At 42.5% G+C, this 18,379-nt stretch overlaps 1 protein-coding gene across 1 annotated transcript; it reads right to left on the bottom strand.

The window, feature by feature from the left end:
* Nucleotides 1-1,773: 1,773 nt before the first annotated feature.
* TEDC2 (tubulin epsilon and delta complex 2) lies at nucleotides 1,774-11,724 on the bottom strand. Its single transcript, XM_074282816.1, has 12 exons — nucleotides 11,493-11,724; nucleotides 10,687-10,889; nucleotides 10,215-10,313; nucleotides 9,591-9,649; nucleotides 8,900-9,407; nucleotides 8,141-8,194; nucleotides 6,649-6,739; nucleotides 6,058-6,187; nucleotides 5,821-5,925; nucleotides 4,588-4,623; nucleotides 3,460-3,653; nucleotides 1,774-2,890 (listed from the first exon to the last, which is right to left on the bottom strand). The coding sequence occupies exons 2-12, from the start codon at nucleotides 10,710-10,712 to the stop codon at nucleotides 2,744-2,746; spliced, it is 1,449 nt and encodes a 482-aa protein (XP_074138917.1). The 5' UTR covers nucleotides 10,713-10,889; nucleotides 11,493-11,724; the 3' UTR covers nucleotides 1,774-2,743.
* Nucleotides 11,725-18,379: the final 6,655 nt, after the last annotated feature.

Raw genomic sequence — 18,379 nt, 5'->3', positions numbered from 1 at the left:
ACGAGTTTAAAATATATTCCATCCATCAGATTAAAATATAAGTATGTTACATATACAGCTATACCAACATACAATTCCTTTTGACAGTACGTTATATATAGCTACGTGACAAATTCCCTCAAACACGACATTTACACAGTAATGCTGATAACATACAATTCTTTCCAATAGTACATTTTATACATATAGTTATACTTACACAGTTCCCTCCAACAATATATTACACATATAATTATACTGGCAACATATAATCCCGTCCAACAATGCATTATATGTAGCTATACTGACACACAATTCCCTTCAATAATATATTTCCTATTCAGTTATACTGGCATACAGTTCACTCCAAAAGTATATCAATACAAAATATACAATTACAGTATACCAAGATACAATCCTACAGTAAAGACGGGTCCATTTCTCTAGTTTTTTCTCTCTCTTCAGGGTGAATCTTGTTCCTTGAATATAATGATTTATAATGATCCTTTGTGTACTCAGCTCCCTTCCCATGTAAAAAGAAAACCAAGTAGAAAGCCTGTGGTTTGCCAAATGAGTTCCCAGACAACTGTGAATAAAGGGCTTTGTGACTGGTAGACGTGGGGGATGTTCTGCAAATCCAAGCAGATGGGCAAGAGGGAAACAAATGTTTTTGAGGGCAGAAACATAGGGTATGATGGAAAGAGCACTGGTGAGTGCAGTCTCAGATTCCATTCTAGCTAAGATTATTCCCTGACTTTTGAGCTCATTACTTCCCTTCCAGGGACTCCAATTTCCATAAAATGAAGCTGTAAAGTGGACTCCAGCCCATTGTGATTACTTTTGGTAGACTTAAAAATTTCCATAGAAAAAAGCAAATAGGTTGCTAATGCTGCAGACCTAAAGCTCAAAGACTGATACAAAAATAGAAGAACAAGAGTCATTCCCTAACAGATAAGTGGCCAGGGGTAAAAACAGGTCATTCAAGAGAAAAAAGGCAAATTATCAACAACCATATGAAAAAATGCTCCAGATGACTAATAGAAATCAAAACTAAAACAAGTGACAAAAATGAAAAAATTATAATTAGAGAGGAGTGGGAAGGCAGGCACAATGATGTACCATTGTTGAAATTATGATTTAATCCCATTATGAAAATCAATTTGGAATTATAAATAGTAATTTACTAAATTGTGAAATCTTCTGACTCTGTCATATCACTAATTAGGCATACGGTCCTGAATAGATAAAACAAAGAGTGAATGGGAAGATGTGTACAAAAATGCTCATAGCAGAATTTTCTGTTGTGTCAAAGAATGGTTAAAAAAAAAAAGAAAAGGTAGTGCCAATACATTATGGTTTATGAAAATAATGAAATATGATCTTGTAAGAAATGCTGAAAGGAACATGTTCAGAGAAACCTGAAAAATGATTTGTACAATAACAAGTCATTGTTAAGAAAAACACCTTTAAAAAAAACTTAAGAACTCTAATCAAAGCAACTGTTTTCACAGCTTTACATACCAGCATGTTATCAGTCTCCTGACAGAGGTGACAGTCACAAGGTGTGGAAGGAAAGATCTAATTTTGGAGATGGTCATTGTGTAAATGTGTTCTGCTTGATGATGCTTATCTATTATAGTTTTTTCTTTCTGTTTTTAATTTGGGAGGCGTTTATGCATGGTGCAGGGAAATAAAGGAATTGTGATGGGTGATATTAAAAAAAAGAAGCACCAATGAAACATTTTAATGTGTATAAGAGTCCACGAGTTCAGAAGGAAGCACAGAGAAATAGAATGGTTGAGAAAAATTGATGAGTTGGCTTTATTATATACTTAAAAAAAAAAAAAAAACCAAGGGTTTTGTATGCAATCCTTTTTTTGGGTTCTGTATATTTAGAAATGCTCAATTTTTCATGTTTTAAGTTTAGAATAAAAATATATTTAAAACAAAAGTAAATCCTATACAACTCTGTCTCTATTGAAAAAGTGAGTTGTAGTTGTGCCAAATTTCAGCTGAAATCACTGTATCTTTTAGTGAGTTTGAATCTCATACATACCCTTTTATTAGATGTTGACAAAATTCACATTTCTAAAGTACTTTATGTAGTAAGTTAAACAAACATTATACTCCCCATTGTACAGATGAAGAATCTGTTACCCAGAAAGTAAGGCACAGAGCTGGGACTAGCACCCAGCTTATGACCTCCTCATAGCTCCCTCAACTGTCTGAGCCTGAAGAAGGATGACTATGCCTTTCAGCAAATTTAACGATCACTCTCTTCTACTGAACAAATATCTCGTGCTGTGCTGATCATCTGTGAAGTGGAAAGTTCCTGAAGGGACTTTTAGTCTTAAGGAAACTGAAGTCTTTTTCTGTTGCTAAGGCCCCTAGTTGTACTGGTTTCCCTCTGTCTTCTGGCTTAGGACTATTACCATTACCTCTTCAGTTTCTCCATATCCTCTCCTCTCTCCTCTCCCCAAGGAGTCATATCCTTGTATAAACAATAAGCCCCTCCCTGTCCTCAGCCTAGGCTCCAGGGTTCCAAAGTCCTGAGCTAGGCAGAAAGACAGATGGACAAGAGATTGATGGTGGAGGAGGGCAGAGATCAGCTAGGATGCTTAATGTTTCCATATGGCTTTCAAGACTTCCTAGGCAACGGAAAGCAAAGGTTTCTGGCTAATAAATGACACAGGACAACAGAAACATAAGTTTAGTGGAGGGAGGGCCTAATTTGGAGGGATGGATGCTAGGGACCATGCCAGACTCAGACAGATGGCTCATCTCTCACCAGTACGGAGAAGCACTCCCCAGCTTCACAGAGTTGGCTGTGGATAGCACGGTACAGTGCCAACTGAGCTGGGTCAGCAGGAGTCTCAGATCTCACCAGGGGGAGAAACTCTTCCATCATAACCTAGAGGTACCACAGAGAAAAGACTTTTTAGAGACAATAAGGGTTTTAAAGACTCCAGCCTACCATCATGGGGACTGTGACCATGTATATACATACACAAACTGCTTGTATCCTGACTATTTACGCCAAAAAAACACCTTCTCACCCTCTGACCCAGATAAAAAAATAAAAATAAAAAAACACATTTAGTGGCAATACTACAAAAATGCAGCCACCAGAAGTGAATGTGCTTCTACCACATAGAGGACTCTATGAACATCAGTTTGAAGAACCCCCAAGACTGCGCCAGATTCTGATAACAAGTCCTCTTGGAATCTTAGGGAAGGCAGATGCTGCCAGAAAGAAAAAAAAAGAAAAGAAGACACATGTAAAGGGTCTAGTCCCACATCCCTAAACTATTTCTTCCTCCAGAGGAGAAAATTTCCTTCCTGGATACCCACTTTCTTTTCTGACTTCTCAGACACAGAATTATTAAGTCCACAGAGAGAAGAGTTCATAAAAAAGGAGTAAGCAGATGGCTGGCTCAATAGGAAATCTTGCCACCATTTGAGGACAGGTCAGGTGTATACCTTTTCTAGGTGGATCTGCTGCTTCAACATCGCCACACGAAGCTTGAGAGCTGTCATGGTCTGTAGCTCTTGGACACTGGAGTAGACAAGACGGTTAGTGGGCCCGCTCAATCCCTTTCCTCCTAAACATGGAGTTGAGTCCCAAGTAAAGCTCTCTACAGTCCTGGATCCCAAGCAGTGTTCCTCTGCTGTATCTGTGGGGAAGAGAAGAGGAATAGAAGAGAAAATAGGGAATCAGAGCCTCCTGCTACTTGCAAGCTAACTGTTGGGATGGGTAGCTCACCCCACTATTACAGCAAATAGGCCCACTAGCTATCTCCCCTCCCCCCAAAGAACCAGAGCAGAATAGCTATCACTCACATTTCTACAGTATAGTACTTTAAGGAAGCTTTAAAAGAGGCTATATTCTTATAGGTAGTGTAATTGATCCAGATCTTACTCTAAGATTTAAGATTTTTTTTGATGATACCAAAGTGGCCATGATCAATTTTAACTGTGGCTCTGCAGCCAAGTGGGGCAACCTATAGTGAAGGCAGAAACCCTGCCACTTTAGTAGGTCTATCCAGTATACCACCTAGGCACAATGGCACAATGGGTAGAATACTAAACCTGGAATCAGAAAAATCCAAGTTCAAATCCAGCTTCAGACACTTACTACCTATGTGATCTTGGGTATACAACCTGTCTGCCTTCTGCCTCAGTTTTCTCAACAGTAAATTAAGAATCATAATAGCATTTTCCTAACAGGATTGTTGTTAGATTTGAATGAGATAATCTTTATAAAATAGGCACATTGTAGGCTTTAAATAAATGCTTCTTCCCTTCCCCCAGGTATCTTCCACCACAAGGAGTGCTAAGAACTCCATTTCCTGCTGTCTGATCTATTGCCACATACCAATGTCAGAGTTAGAAATGCCTTCAGTAGAATAGCATAAGTTAATGGAGAAGACAAAGGGCTAGCTCTTCAGGCAGGAGCAGTGAAGCATTCCGAGTTACTTAGCACTTACAGACTTGAAAGGAGGGGCCTAGACACTGTCTGCAGAATAGATGAAGCGCCTGATCCCCAACTTAGCTGAGAAGCCAGCACCTACCCAGGCTTTGGTTGTTAAGAAGCACAAGCACACATACCTTTTGATCCAGCAGAGTCTCTATTGGTCCTGTATCCTAAAAAGATCACAAAAAAGGGAAAAGACCCACATGTGCAGAAAAGTTTGTGGTGGCCCTTTTTGTAGTGACAAGGAATTGGAAACTGAATGGATGCTCAAAGACTGGGGAATGGCTGAATAAATTATGGTATATGAATGTTATGGAATTTTATTGTTCTGTAGGAAATGATCAGCAGGATGATTTAAGAGAGGCCTGGAGAGACTTACATGAACTGATGCTGAGTGAAATGAGCAGAACCAGGAGATCATTGTACATGGCAACAGCAAGATTATGTTATGATCAACTGTGACAGCCGTGGCTCTTTTCAACAATGAGGTGATTCAGGACAATTTCAGTAGACTTGGGATAGAAAGAGCCTTCTGCATCCAGAGAGAGGACTACAGGGACTGAATATGGATCACAATATGGTATTTTCACTGTTGTTGTTCACTTGCTTTCTTTTTCCCTTCTCATTTTTGATTTCCTTTTTTGATCTAGTTTTTCTTGTGCAACATGATACATATGGAAATATGTTTGAAGAATCATATTTGATCTACATTGGATTGCTTGCTATTTGGGAGGGAGAAAGGTTTAGACTGCAGAGTTTTGTAGGAGTGGGTGTTGAGGATTGTCTTTGCATATATTTCAAAAAATAAAAAGCTATTAATAAATGAATTAATGGAGGAGGAAGAAGAGAAAGAGAAGGGAGCAATAGCAGCAGCTGCAGCAGCACATTAAGCTCAGCTCCAAAGAAATATGACAGTATATATATCCCTTCCTTCTTGCAAATATGGAAGACTAAGGGTGTGAAACTCTAGACATAATTGATCTATTGATTACCTTTGCCAAACTCTTTTCCCCCTATTTTTTATATTTGCTATAGAGATGGCACCTAAGGATATAAAATTACTAAAAAAGAAAAATACAAATACTATGACAAGGAACACCACCTCTGAGCAACATATTAGAAAGCAGCCTCTAAGGGAATGAGAATCTCAAGGTGAACTTCCTCCTCTTTCCTGGGATTATAGAATCTAGCTGGTGCTCCCCACTCCTAATGCTCCGCCCCCATCCACCCAGGCGGCAGATCAAGGCCAAGAGATCTATTATTCCTTCCTTCCCAGCACCCATACTCTGTCTTTAGACTAAAGACCAAGGCTCAGAAGGTGGGACATCAGTCTAGCCTACTCCTAGTGGCCTATCCGGGAGCCTCACCTTCCCGAAGCTCTTGCAGCCTAAGCAAATGCCGTTTTACAGCAGCTTGCAGCCCTTCTAGGGTGACCAGTCGGCGATATTCTTGTTCCCAACTCAGAGAGGCTGCTGGAAAAGGAAAGATAGGGCTTCAGAAGTTATCTCCACCCAGCCCCCAAGACTTCTCAACACAGACTCAGGCTTGCCCTATCACCTTCAGCCAACTGAACTCCAGGCAGTTCTGTGAGCCTCCTTTCTCACCTGCAGATACCTCTCCATCTCCGTCCAGTGTCTCTTCCAGATGCTGGGTCAGTAAGTGGCAGGCTTGGTCCAGGCGACTCACCTCCTCCTGGATCTCAGCAAGACTCAGTGTTGAGCTAGGCAGGTCAAACTCAGAGCAAGTCAGGGAAAGCTTTCTTGAGGCTTCTTCCTCCCTTTGACCTCACCCCCAAGAGTCTACCCCTATTCCTTATAGACCCCAGTAGGAGGTGCTCCAGGGAGAGAGTCTCTGGCAGATGGCTAATCTGCCCTATCTCCCCAAGGTGGTAATGAACAATCCACTGGCAAACAGGATCTACAAAGAGGCCCAGTGAGTCTTATTATATGAAGGATGGCTCCATTAGGAGACAGCTGGGGTCTTCTACCAGCTCAAGGGAGTGATCTCAGTAACTATGGCTTTTAGCCAAAACTCCCATTAGCCAAAGAGCTCTTCCCCTTGGCTTCTACTCTCCCTGCCCCAAACTACAGAGCCTGAGAGTCAGAGGCATTCCCTGCCCCAAGCTACAGAGCCTGAAGAGTCAGAGGCATTCCCTGCCCCACCACCCCCACAGCCCTTGCACCTGGCAAGGATACCGTCCCCTTCATTCTCTCCAGGAAACGGGCTTTGGCAGCAGCCACTTCAACATCAGGACTGGACTGCAAGTGCTGGACCTGGGCCCACAGGCTAGAATACACACAAATACACAACAAAATGGACACAGGTACACACATGGACAGCAGGCATGATAGCTAGGTAGCCCAGTGAATAGAGAGCACCAGGCCTGGAATCAAGCATTTCCCTGAGTTCACATCCAGTCTCAGATCCTTACTAGCTGTGTGATCCCAGGCACTTAACCCTGTTTGCCTCAGCTTCCTCATCAGTTCTATTAGTTGGAGAAGGATATGGCAAACCACTTTAGCATCTTTGCCAAGAAAACCCCAAAAATGGAGTCACAAAGAGTTAGACATAACTGAACAACACTGGCACAGACACTGCTGAAACTCAGATCATTTCAATCAGCCTTTCCTATTTCTGTTGCATATGATAGATGTATAGGAGGGCAGAGGTAAATACTTAATATATAAGTAGCTTTTCAAAAAATGCACAATACATTTTTAAATTTAATCCTCATTATTAGCCTTAATCAATCTCTAGTACCCTAAGTCTAGACAAGAAATCAAGCCAGGAATGAAAATTTAACATGTAGCTCCACTAAACCAGAACCAGCAGGTTCAAGGACACTTTTGAATAATAAGATGGGGAGTAGATTAGTCCCTCTATGCATAATACTTGGTACTACCTCTGATCCCCGTGATAGGCCTTGGAGCTTGAGAGTCCTCTGATTAAGGGAAAAGAACACAGAGCTACTGAGCAAGGACAAGGCCTTGAATGAGGTAATTTTTCTGGGAGAAAATCATCTATTAGTGGACACAGAAAGTCCATTGACCAAGACTAAGTTGCTTAGAGAAGAGAGAAAGAAGCAAAGCAGAGGTCAAGACATCTCTGCTAAGACAGAAGGCTGAACAATCCATTCTGGAAATTGTCATTAAAAACTGAATTTCAAAATAAATAAATTAATTAATGTTTAAAAATTGACTCTCAGCAGTACAATGGACTATCCACGGCAGTGGGAACTCAAATAAAAATGGATCCCTTTTGCCTGCTATTAACTTCATAAACCATGAAAATTGACATTATTTATGTTGTACTGTATTTATTTTGTTAAACATTTCCCAAATTAGGTTTTAATCTAGCCCTAGGAAGTTTTGGAGGACAGTCTGAAAGAAGTAAACCCCCCTTCTCTATTATATTGGTTTAGGCAGTAGTCCTGGGTCAGAAGTGCCAAGTCTGCCAACAATTCATAGTGTGACCTTAATCAGTCATTCCCCTTCTCTGAAGCTACTTCCTTTTCAAAGGACAAAGTCATTGAAAAGGTCGCTGAATATTAAGAGGATATGGGAATGGGTATTTCTGAAGCAAAGGCACTAGAACTTGGCCTGAGGTGTCTGAGTCTTGCTGCTGCCCACCTGGCAGTGGATATCCTTAAAGGGCTTCAAATCTTTCTGCCTAATGAGCAAATCTCACCTGGAATTCCTGGAAGCAATTTTCTTATAGGCCAGAGGCAGCTGCAGCTGTGTCCTGCAAAATGCAATCACCAATCAGGGCTTACTACCATGCTCAGAAACTGACCTAGAGAGAGCAGCCCCATCTCTATCCCCCCAAATCCCTCTAAAGAGCTTGCAGGAGGAAGAGGCCCTGTGACCAGGCAGCTCTGGGCTATCAGGCTGCTGGCTCCCTATGACAAGATTGCAGAAATGAACCAAGGGCCAAGGGCAGAGCTGGGGAGAAAAGGTGTCTAGGTAGCAGGAACCCAGCACCTGTATTACCTGGCAGCTGCGTTGGACTCAGGCAAAAACCCTAAGGTAGTAAAAGGATTCAACCTCACTGGAGCCATGGTATCAGGCCTCATAGTAAACAGGGAGCCTCTGGATGCCACGGCTGAATCTGAGTGGCCTGAAGATAAACGGCTCACGCCTGGCACCTCGGAAGCTAGCAGAGGTCTACTCTGCTCTAGATTGCAGGGCCAAGGGGAAGACAGCCCAAAAGGATCACCCTGGATTGTCAGGCAGGCAGCCTGGAGCACTTAGAAGGTACTCTTGAGAGTACAAGACTAGGCCTGGGAAGTGTGGTCCTCCAAAATCCTCATTAACCTTTATATGTGGTCCAAAGTTTGTTTCAATTTTTCCTCCAGAACTGGGCCCAGAAAAGTCTAAATTGAGTGGAACAAAGCCTATAAAACCCCAACCACTTTTGTCAAAACTCCAATCATGCATCGAAGCGTACCCTTTGTCCTTGAGCAGGAAGGCCTCAGGCACAAGGCCTGGTTGGGTCTTTGCTTGTTCTGGTCCGGGACTGGGCCCAGCAGCACCTGCTTCTTTTAAGACTGAACCTGGGGTAGGAGCTGGGAGTTCTGGGACCTGGCCCTGGGGAGGCAGGGGGCAGGACTGAGCCGGCCCCTCCACGGGCACTGGGTCGTGTGGCCGCCTGGCGAGTGGGAGGGCCCTGCCCCTATTAGAGGAGTCTCTGGCAGGTTTTTTCGCCCTAGTCTTGGCCCTCTGCGAGGCAGGCGGAGGCTTGGTTGGAACAGAGGTTTTTGCATTTGAAGTTCTGGGCCTGGCCCCCGGGTCTGCCTGGGCAGTGACGACAGGAGCGGCAGCTTTGCCACTGGCGGCACTCTCCTGGGCCTGGCCTTGGGAAATGCCTTTCCGGACCCGAAGGGCCTTCTCCAGGGCTTGGGTCAGCAGCTCCAATTCCTTGAGGTCTTTGGGAGTTGGTTCACATTCTGAGGAAGCTAGAAATCAGGGAAGAACTCTGAGACCCCCCACTAAACCCTTCCCTCAGTCTGAGGCCGGTGCACTTGGATTGTTAGAAAACAGCAATCTGTCTTTCCCATCCAGCTGCTCACTCCCAGCTGCCCCCTTCCCAGACCAGCGCCCCAGGTGGGTGTGGGGGGAGGGGAGAGGCCAAGGCTCACCAGGTTTAGTCTCCGTGCTCCGGGGGACGGGCTCCGGGCTGGGGGGGGCGGGCGCTTCCCTGGGAGGAGACAAGATTCATAGCACCGCACCCTTTCGTTATCAAGGGGCTTTCCTCCCAACCCCCAGTGAGGAAGGGACTGCTCTCAGAACCATTCCCACCGTTTGGACAAACAAGGAACCAAACGTGACAGAATGTCTGATTTATTTAGCGAATCCGGGTCTTGTTACTATACATTAGTGACCTCTGCCCCCTTGCTGTTCCCACCCCCAAAAGCTCCTGCCCCCTTCTCTTCCTACACACAAGTCCTCATGGATGGGGAAGCTCAGCACGGTAATGACCGGCGGACTTGGGTTCAAACGCTGCCTCAGTTTACCGCCGTGTGAACTTAGGCAGGTCACTTTTCTGGCCTCGGTGCTTGTCTCTAAAGTGAAATGAATGGGTTAGTCGCGATGCTTCCACGGGCCCTAGTGACCCTAAAATCTACGTCGTGTTCTCCCCCTTCTGGAGGGCTCGGGAGACGCTGGGTGCCGCACCCCAAAAGGAGGGGGCGGGGCCCGAGGGACCATTCCTCGGCGGGATCGGGACGGAGCCGGGCCACCCCTCTCCCCTTTCCCCCGGGTACCAGGGCTGAAGCAACACTCGGCAGCGGGCAAGCGACTGCTCCAGCTCCTTCTCCTTCTTCTGACAAGCCGTCAGCGCTGCCTGGATCTCCGTGACCAGCCTGCAAACGCCCCCCGCACGGCTTCAGCTACCTCCCCCAAGGACCGGCTCCCCAGCCCCCTTCCTTTCTCCCCCTCCTTCCTCTTTCTTTTCCCTCCCTCCGTTTCGCCCCCCTCCTCCCCACGTCTCCCACTTCTCCTCCCCATCCCCCTTTCCTTTCTCCCGTTTCCCTCTTCCCTCCCCATTTGTCTCACGCCCTTCCCTTCACACATTCCTTCTCTCCCCTCATCCCCACCCCCCGCCTGCGCGCGCACACTGCGCCCTGGAAGGCTGGGGGGTCTCAGAATGTAGTCGGAATGTCACCGGCACCAATGGTTGCCGTGCCCACAAATGCGTGCATGGTGTCCAATGTGTGTCCAAAAGGGAACCCTTACCTGTGGGAACAGGCGGCAGGCAGCATGGCGGCCGTACGGGGGGTGGGGGGGCGGGGTGGGAGAGGGGTCGGGGGCACTAGCTTGTAACACAGACACACACCTGCAGCCCTAGCTCGGCGGGAAAACTGCCGCGGCCTGTTCGAGGCCCCGCCCCCATCTCCTAGCCCCGCCTCCGCCAGGTCCTGCTGCTCAGCTCCGGCTCGCTGGCACCCCCAACCCGAACCGAAGGAAAAGAGAAATGGTGCAAGCTGGCGAGCTGAGAGCATCCTCTGACCCCGTGAGATGGCGGAGCTCCTGGGAGTCAGGGGCGCGCCCACGAGCCCCACGTCAGCTCCGTCCTCTACACTCCTGCCAGGACTCGACTCAGCCTGTACCCGTGAGGTGGGGGTGGGCCTGGCACAAAAAGGGGGAGGGGGGGGAGAAACCTGACCTTCTACGTGACTGAATAGCTCTGTGACCCCGGGTAATTTGCTTAACGGCCCCACTAACCTGTGAAATTGGGAGAATAACCCCCCGCCTACTTCAGGATTGGCGCGAAGAAAGCGCCCCAGAAATGTTACTCGTGCATCTTGAATGTGGTTAACGAGCTTACAATCAGCGAGGAGGCCGAGTGAGGAACACACACAAGTCACCACAGCCAACTTAATAACGCGGTCCGCTAATAAGGACGAGGGGGGCGGGGCGCTGCGCGTTACTTTCCTTGGCCAGACCTCTCCTTTTCCATCCTTTGCTCGGTTAAAAAGATAACGGGAACTAGAAGAGAACACGAGCCACTTCCCAGGGCCTTAAGGGAGGCCTTCACAAACCTAGGCCGGACTCACAGGCAAGCAACGATCCGGAGGAAGAAGTCCGCCCCGAGCGGACAGCCGAGCGGCCCCGCGGAGGGAGCACGGGCCGTCAGCAGCCCCGGGCATCACATTCCTCAGCCACTTACTGGCCGGGAGGGTCCTTGAACCTTCTTTACTTCCGTTTCCTTAGTTGTAGAACCAGGGCAGAAAAACGGGAACCCCTGCAGCGTCTTTTATCAAGAACACCCCAACCACCGAATAATCATCCAAACCGTCTTCTGATTAGTAGACAATTTAAATGCATCTAATTACAAATAAATTAAAATCGAGTGACTAACCATATGCAAAAATGTGAAGGCTCAGTCAGCATTTGTACCCAGAGTGGTACGGGGTGGAGGAAAGGAGGGATTTCAGAAATGTATCGGGTAACCATGAAGCAGGAAAAAATATGGTCGCGATAGTTGCTATTAAAATAGCAAAATCAGCAGGAAATCAGAGAATTCAAGAAATCAGGTTGTCTGATTTGTCGTGAGTCTTGCCCAGTGAGATTTTAGCCAGGTGTGGATCACCTCAGATCACCTTAGAGACAGGAAGCGTCTGTCTGTCCCATGAAGAAGCTGCAGTTGATCAAGGAATTTTAATGAATAACTATGGAGACAGAAAGGGGACTAAAGTTTACAATTCTAGAGTTGTGTTACCCCAAGTACGTTGGTTTTCCTCCCTCTTGTAGGTCCTTGAAAGATACTAAACATGTTGGTGAGAGGGAGAATGTGTCTGGAGTGATACGTGGATTTTTACCTACTTTTCCTACATTTGCTTGCCTAAAAGGATATTAGGTTGAAAGTAGGGGGGCAGCTAGGTGGCGCAGTGGATAGAGCACCAGCACTGACTTCAAGAGGACCGGAGTTCAAATTTGATCTCAGACACTTAACACTTCCTAGCTGTGTGACCCTGGGCAAGTCACTTAACCCTTGCCTCAGGGAAAAAAAAAGAAAGTTGTCAGGGATAATTTATGTCGTAACATCAACACTGTAAAAATGAACAATTTTGAAATTCTTCAGAATTATGACATACAGTGATCAATAATGATTGTAAAGGACTACTGATAAGGAAGACTATTCACTCTCTGATAAATTTAATATGTTAAATGAGACACACTTTTTGGTCATGGCCAATATAGAAATTAGTTTGTGTGATTATGCACATTTGTTAAAAAGGGTTTTGCTTTTACTTTTGCTTTTTTCCTCCCAATGGAATGAAAAATAAATGAACGTTTGATCATTGAAAAAATTGATTTAATACTTTTTTTTAAAATAGTTTTTATTTACCAGATATATGCATGGGTAATTTTACAATATTGACAATTGCCAAACCTTTTCTAATTTTTCCCCTCCTTCCCCCCACCCATTTGGCAGGTTGGTCAATACATGTTAAATATTTTAGAGTATAAATTAAATACAATATATGTATACATGACCAAACAGTTGTTTTGATGTACAAAAAGAATTGGACTTTGAAATAATATTTTTTTTAATGAAAAGAAACTAAATGGGGAAATAGGGAACTAACCCTTCTTTTGAGAGAAGGCTGTCTATATTTCAACAGGAAGGGCAAATCTGAATATTTTCTAAGGAATGAGCCCTGATTGGCCAGTCCCCGTTACATATAAAACACTTGGTAGAATGATTAAATAGCTATTTCACTTTCACCTTGGCTTCACACAATCCAAACAACTCTCTCAAAGTCCATGTTTTCTGGAAAATAGGACCACAACTTCTCCACATTCAGAATAATTTTTCAAAATAGGAAGTCTGAAGCTTCAGCCCTACCCTGAATGTCAGAACTTTTCCACTCTGCCAAATGATCCCCCTTACTCATGGGACATAGGTAATCAATATACTATAGACATATTGTTAGAAACACCAAAAATTAAAGCAAAGCACTCCTATATGGATCCCTCTGCCCATCCATTTCCCCAAATTCTCCCAGATTACCTTCTATGTTTTTAAAAATGGCAAAGAGGCTTTCTGAACTATACATATTCACAGATCATGGAAATGCAATTAACTGTGATTTGGGCATATCTGATACAACTCTGATTATAAACATATAAATATGAGAAGAGATGTTGGTCTTCTGGCTGACCAAGCAGTCTCATCATGATCGTTGACAGTATCTAGCACTAGGAAGCTTTTCTCATTTTGGTTCCATTTTTTCACCCTAAGTAATGTCTTCCCCAATACTAGTCTTCTGTCTATAGAGAAAGACTCAGAATTTAGCAGCCTAGAAAGTCTGATTCCCAAAGTCTTTCCCACATGGTGACATGAAACTAGGGAGTTTCAGTCCAACTTCAGACAAGCTCTCTTCCTTGCACCTGAAAGAGCCACTAAAAGAAAATTGGTAATCTCATTCCTTATGTGACCATGCATAAATCTTGCCACTAATCAGCTTCTCACAATTTCCTTTCTCTCTTTGGTAACAAAATTATCTGCTGCTGAGTCCAGGGGAACCCAAAGCACTTGTCCCCTTTCTCTCCACTAAAAGGTCCCTTTCAGTTCTGGACTCATACATATGTGGAGCTGGTTCAGTACTGGGAAGCTTGACCTTTAAAACTTTTTTAAAGTTTTAAACTCTGGCTCTTTACATGTCTCCATTTAGAGCTCCATGGAAAATTACTTAAAGGTTAGGTTTAGCTCAAGTCTACAGTCTCTTTAAAAAGAGGCAAGGAGAAATTAAAAAGTGCTCAATGTACAATGTAAATTAGGTATAGAGTAGCTATTTGTTTTCTTTACACAAAAGAAATCCTTAACACAAAAAAACTCAAGAATTATATTAGCTAAGATTTAAACAAGCAGCAGAAATCACTTTTAACTATTGCTATACTTTCTCAAGAAACTGATACTTGAAATATTGAAATATTTTGTGGAACTACTGAATTGGCTTTTTACTTTAATTCTGTATTGTCAAACAAATACCCATATATTTTGGCAACCCAAGCCACAGATTGGATTCATCTTTTTGACAATGGTTATCTTTTTTCAAGAACTGGAGTAAATAAAGCCTCCATAAGGAGGATGAGAATTCATGAATTCTCAATCCCTCAGACTCACATGGTTGCCTCCAAGAATAGGCATATTACCTCAGGAAAACTGTTTGATCACCTATCCTCAGTAAATTGATTTGGGGGCGATACTGTTATTTGAAAGATGATTACTGGTGAGGATATTGGAAGAAATAACAAACCAGAAAAGACATCCAAGGATTCTGGTTTCTAGAAGTTATTTTCTCTCCTTCATGGGATAATCATGAAATTCTCATTAAGGATGATGTATCTTTAATCTTTGTATAGCATTGAAAATAACCTTTCTTGTGTGTCTACATTGCCCTTGACTCCTGATGCACATAGTGCCTGAAGTCATGACTATTCTGGGGACACTGCCAGAATATAATAAAGTCCAAGTCATATGGTCTCCAAAGTTTAGAAGTTTCTCCTTGTAAATTGAGGGAGAGTTTGATTGAAATGGGTTCTGCTACTAAGTTTCTAAATACTTAATTTCAAACGAGTTTGCTTGTTTTAAATATGCCCCACAGAGTATGACCCAAGATTCTTCAACTAATTGAAATGTACTTCCTGTGCAACATCATTCCATCTCATCCAATAGCTCTCAAAAATTTTAAAACTGATCAAGGACTTTTTGAATCTAATCCAAAGGTTTTAATTGATGTTTTCTGTGGAAATGTCTAGTTCTTGTTTTTACCTAGCTCATTGATGATCTTTTTCTTCTTTTTTTATTAATTTATTTATAATTCCCAAGCAATTCTTTTTTTTTTTCTTTTTCTTTTTTTCCAAGCAATTCTTAATGAAAAAAAGTGAAGCATTTGATATATAGTTATAAAGTCTCAAAAAATGAATTCCAATATTGGTTGTGTTTAAAAACATGAACTTTCATTTCAAAATTATCATCTCTCTGGTAGTCAGTAAGTGGTGGCATTTCATCTTTTGGATTGGTGATTTATCATTGATTAATCAAAGTTCTAAAGTCTTTCAAAGTTTCTCTATAATGCTACTGTATAAATTATTCTTCTAACTTTGCTCACTTCACTCAATCAATTCAGGGAGGTCTTCCCAGTTTCCTCTGAAACTGTCCATTTCATCATTTCTTATACCACAATAATGTTCCATCATATTTATATCACTACAACTTGCCATTCCTCAATAGGGAGACACCTAATTTTTTACTACCACAAGAAGAGATGCTATAATTTTTTTTTGTACATTTACTCTTTCTATGGGAATAGTGACATAATCAGGATATATCAGGGTCAAAGTGCATGTAGATTTTAGTAACTTTAGGGTAATAATTCCAAATTCCTTGGTAGATATACTTCAAATATTTTATAGCTTCCCATATATTTCATGTCTTTGATTGGATGATTAATTTGCATCCTGTAAAGTTATCTAAAAATAGCATCTCATTAGTTGCTTCAATTGATGTGGGGGAGATTGATTAATTGCTTCAAGTGACTCAAGCCCTTAATCAAGGAAACATTTTTGATGGATAGATAAAACATAGCAAGTTTATAGGTACCAAGGAAGAAGCCCAAATATATGAAGAGGTTAACCAAGCATCACACGTAATGAAAATATACTAGAAACTTTCCCAATAAGTGTAGGAGTAATGTAAGGATACCCACTCTCCCTTCTATAATTTTTATAGTCCCAGAAATGCTAGCCATAGCAATAAGAAAAAAAGAAAAGAAACTAACAATGTAAAAATATATAAAGAAGAGATAAAATTATCCCATTTGGGATGACATGTTGATTTATTTATAAAATCCTAGTAAATTATCAAAGAAACTAATTGAGACAAGTAAGAGATGAAGTAAAGTTACAGGCTACAAAATAAATGCGCAAAAATCACTAGCATTCTATTTAATGAAAACATTAAAGATTGGGGGAGAGAGAAGGAAAGAAAGGGGAAAAAAGGAAGGAAAGAAGGAGGGAAGGAAGGAAGGAAGGAAGGAAGGAAGGAAGGAAGGAAGGAAGGAAGGAAGGAAGGAAGGAAGGAAGGAAGGAAGGAAGGAAGGAAGGAGAGAGGGAGGGAGGAAAATATAGGAGGCATCTGGAATAAGGCACATGAAAAGGACTTTGGTATCTCTGCCTTACACAGTGGAACAAAGAAGGATCGAACTGGTGAAGATGTAGAAGGGTTTTGAGAAGAAAAAGGAGTCATATAGGTGGCCTCTTTTGTCCCTGGCTTCTTTGATAAAGTAGAAGCAACCTGGAAAGAGAAACAGATTTGGATTCAAAGGACCTAAATTTTGACTCCTAGCTCAGCTGCTAACAGTCAGTGTCACTTTGGACAAACCATTTAATCTCTCTAGTCCTCAATTTTTCCACCTATAAAAAAGATCTCCAATGCCCCTTCCATTTCTAAGGCTATAATGTTCTGATTTGCTTTTGCAAAAAAAAAAAAAAAAAAAAAAAAAAAGGAGCTTGATTAATATTAGGAGAGAGAGGTGGAGGTTTTGAGTAGCTACTTCAGGGATGATGATGTCAACCAGCATAAAACAGTTGCTGTGCAGCAGTGCATATCTACATGAGATTAGATAATATGCATTTATAATAGATCTAGTTTTTACAGTTATGTTGTAGGAGTTAAAAAGGCCAGAAGGTGGAAGGTAATGGAGGGTTTGGGACTAGCAGAGGGCAAAGGGCAAGAGAGTCAAGAGGGTAGGACAACTCCTAGTTTGACCTTTTCAGGTTGGAGGGAAGGAAGACAGTGAGACCAGAACAGGGATAGTGCACTAAGAAAATGGAAGGGTAGAGGGTAAGAGCAAAACAGTGAACAAAAAACCTGATTGGTAAAAGTAATCTAGAAGATGGAAAGACAAGATCACAGAGAAGAATTTCAGATTTCCAGTCTATGGGCTGGCACAAAAATTTCTGTTTCTCATTTCTCAATAATTTTGTGAAGTAGGATTGGAGTTCCCCCCAGGAACCTGGGTCATTTAAGATTGTCACAGTTGAAAGGCCAGGGGAAATGACCTAATATGACCCTTTAAGGTCCCTTCTAGTTTTAAATCTATGATGTTCTGCCTAGCAAGTATTGGGATCCCTAACTCCAAATCTCCTATATCCAGCATTCTTGCTCCCTGTTACCACCACTGCTGCTTCCTGTGTGTAGTAATAATGCCAGTTCAGTTAAACAAAGGGTTGTTATGGACCTACTATGTATAAGGTTCTACTAAGTGCCAGAGATATAAAGACAAAAGTAAACTCTAACTGGCTTCAAGGAGCTTGTATTCAACTGACACAGTTCTGGATTTTCTTGATACTGCTTTCTCTTGGTTCTTCTCCTACCCGTTTTATCTTTCTTTCTTGTCTCCTTTGCAGGTACATCTTCTATGTCAATGCCCTTAACTGTAGCTTATGAAGCTCTGTCCTGGGACCTCCTTTTTTTTTTCTCTTTCCGCACTTTCTCACTTGATTATTTCCTGAGTTTCCATGGGCTTAATTATCCCTTATATGAAGATGATACCCAGATTTATCTATATTTCTCCAAACCTCTAGTCTCTCTACTGAGCAGCAGTGGACTATTTCCAGGTGTTTCTTGAAAATTTTTAAGTGGATCTTCTGTAGTAATCTCAAACTCAACATGAGTTCTTTCCTCCCAAACCTATCCCTCCTTTATTTCTGTCAAGGATTTTACCTTCCTTTCAGTTAGTTACTTAGATTCACAATCTTGGTATTATCCTCAATTCCTCAACCACTCTCATATCTAATCAGTTGCTAAATTTTATTATCTTTACTTTCATGATATGTGTCAACAAATATTTATTAAGCACCTATTATGTAACAGACAATATGATAAACATAAGACATTGATAAGGCAGAGAATATT

The sequence above is a fragment of the Sminthopsis crassicaudata genome, chromosome 1, assembly GCF_048593235.1.
Source record: "Sminthopsis crassicaudata isolate SCR6 chromosome 1, ASM4859323v1, whole genome shotgun sequence".
Lineage (NCBI taxonomy): Eukaryota > Metazoa > Chordata > Mammalia > Dasyuromorphia > Dasyuridae > Sminthopsis > Sminthopsis crassicaudata.
The sequence above is the reverse complement of the archived record's forward strand: the minus strand, read 5'-3'. Positions and strand labels throughout refer to the sequence as shown.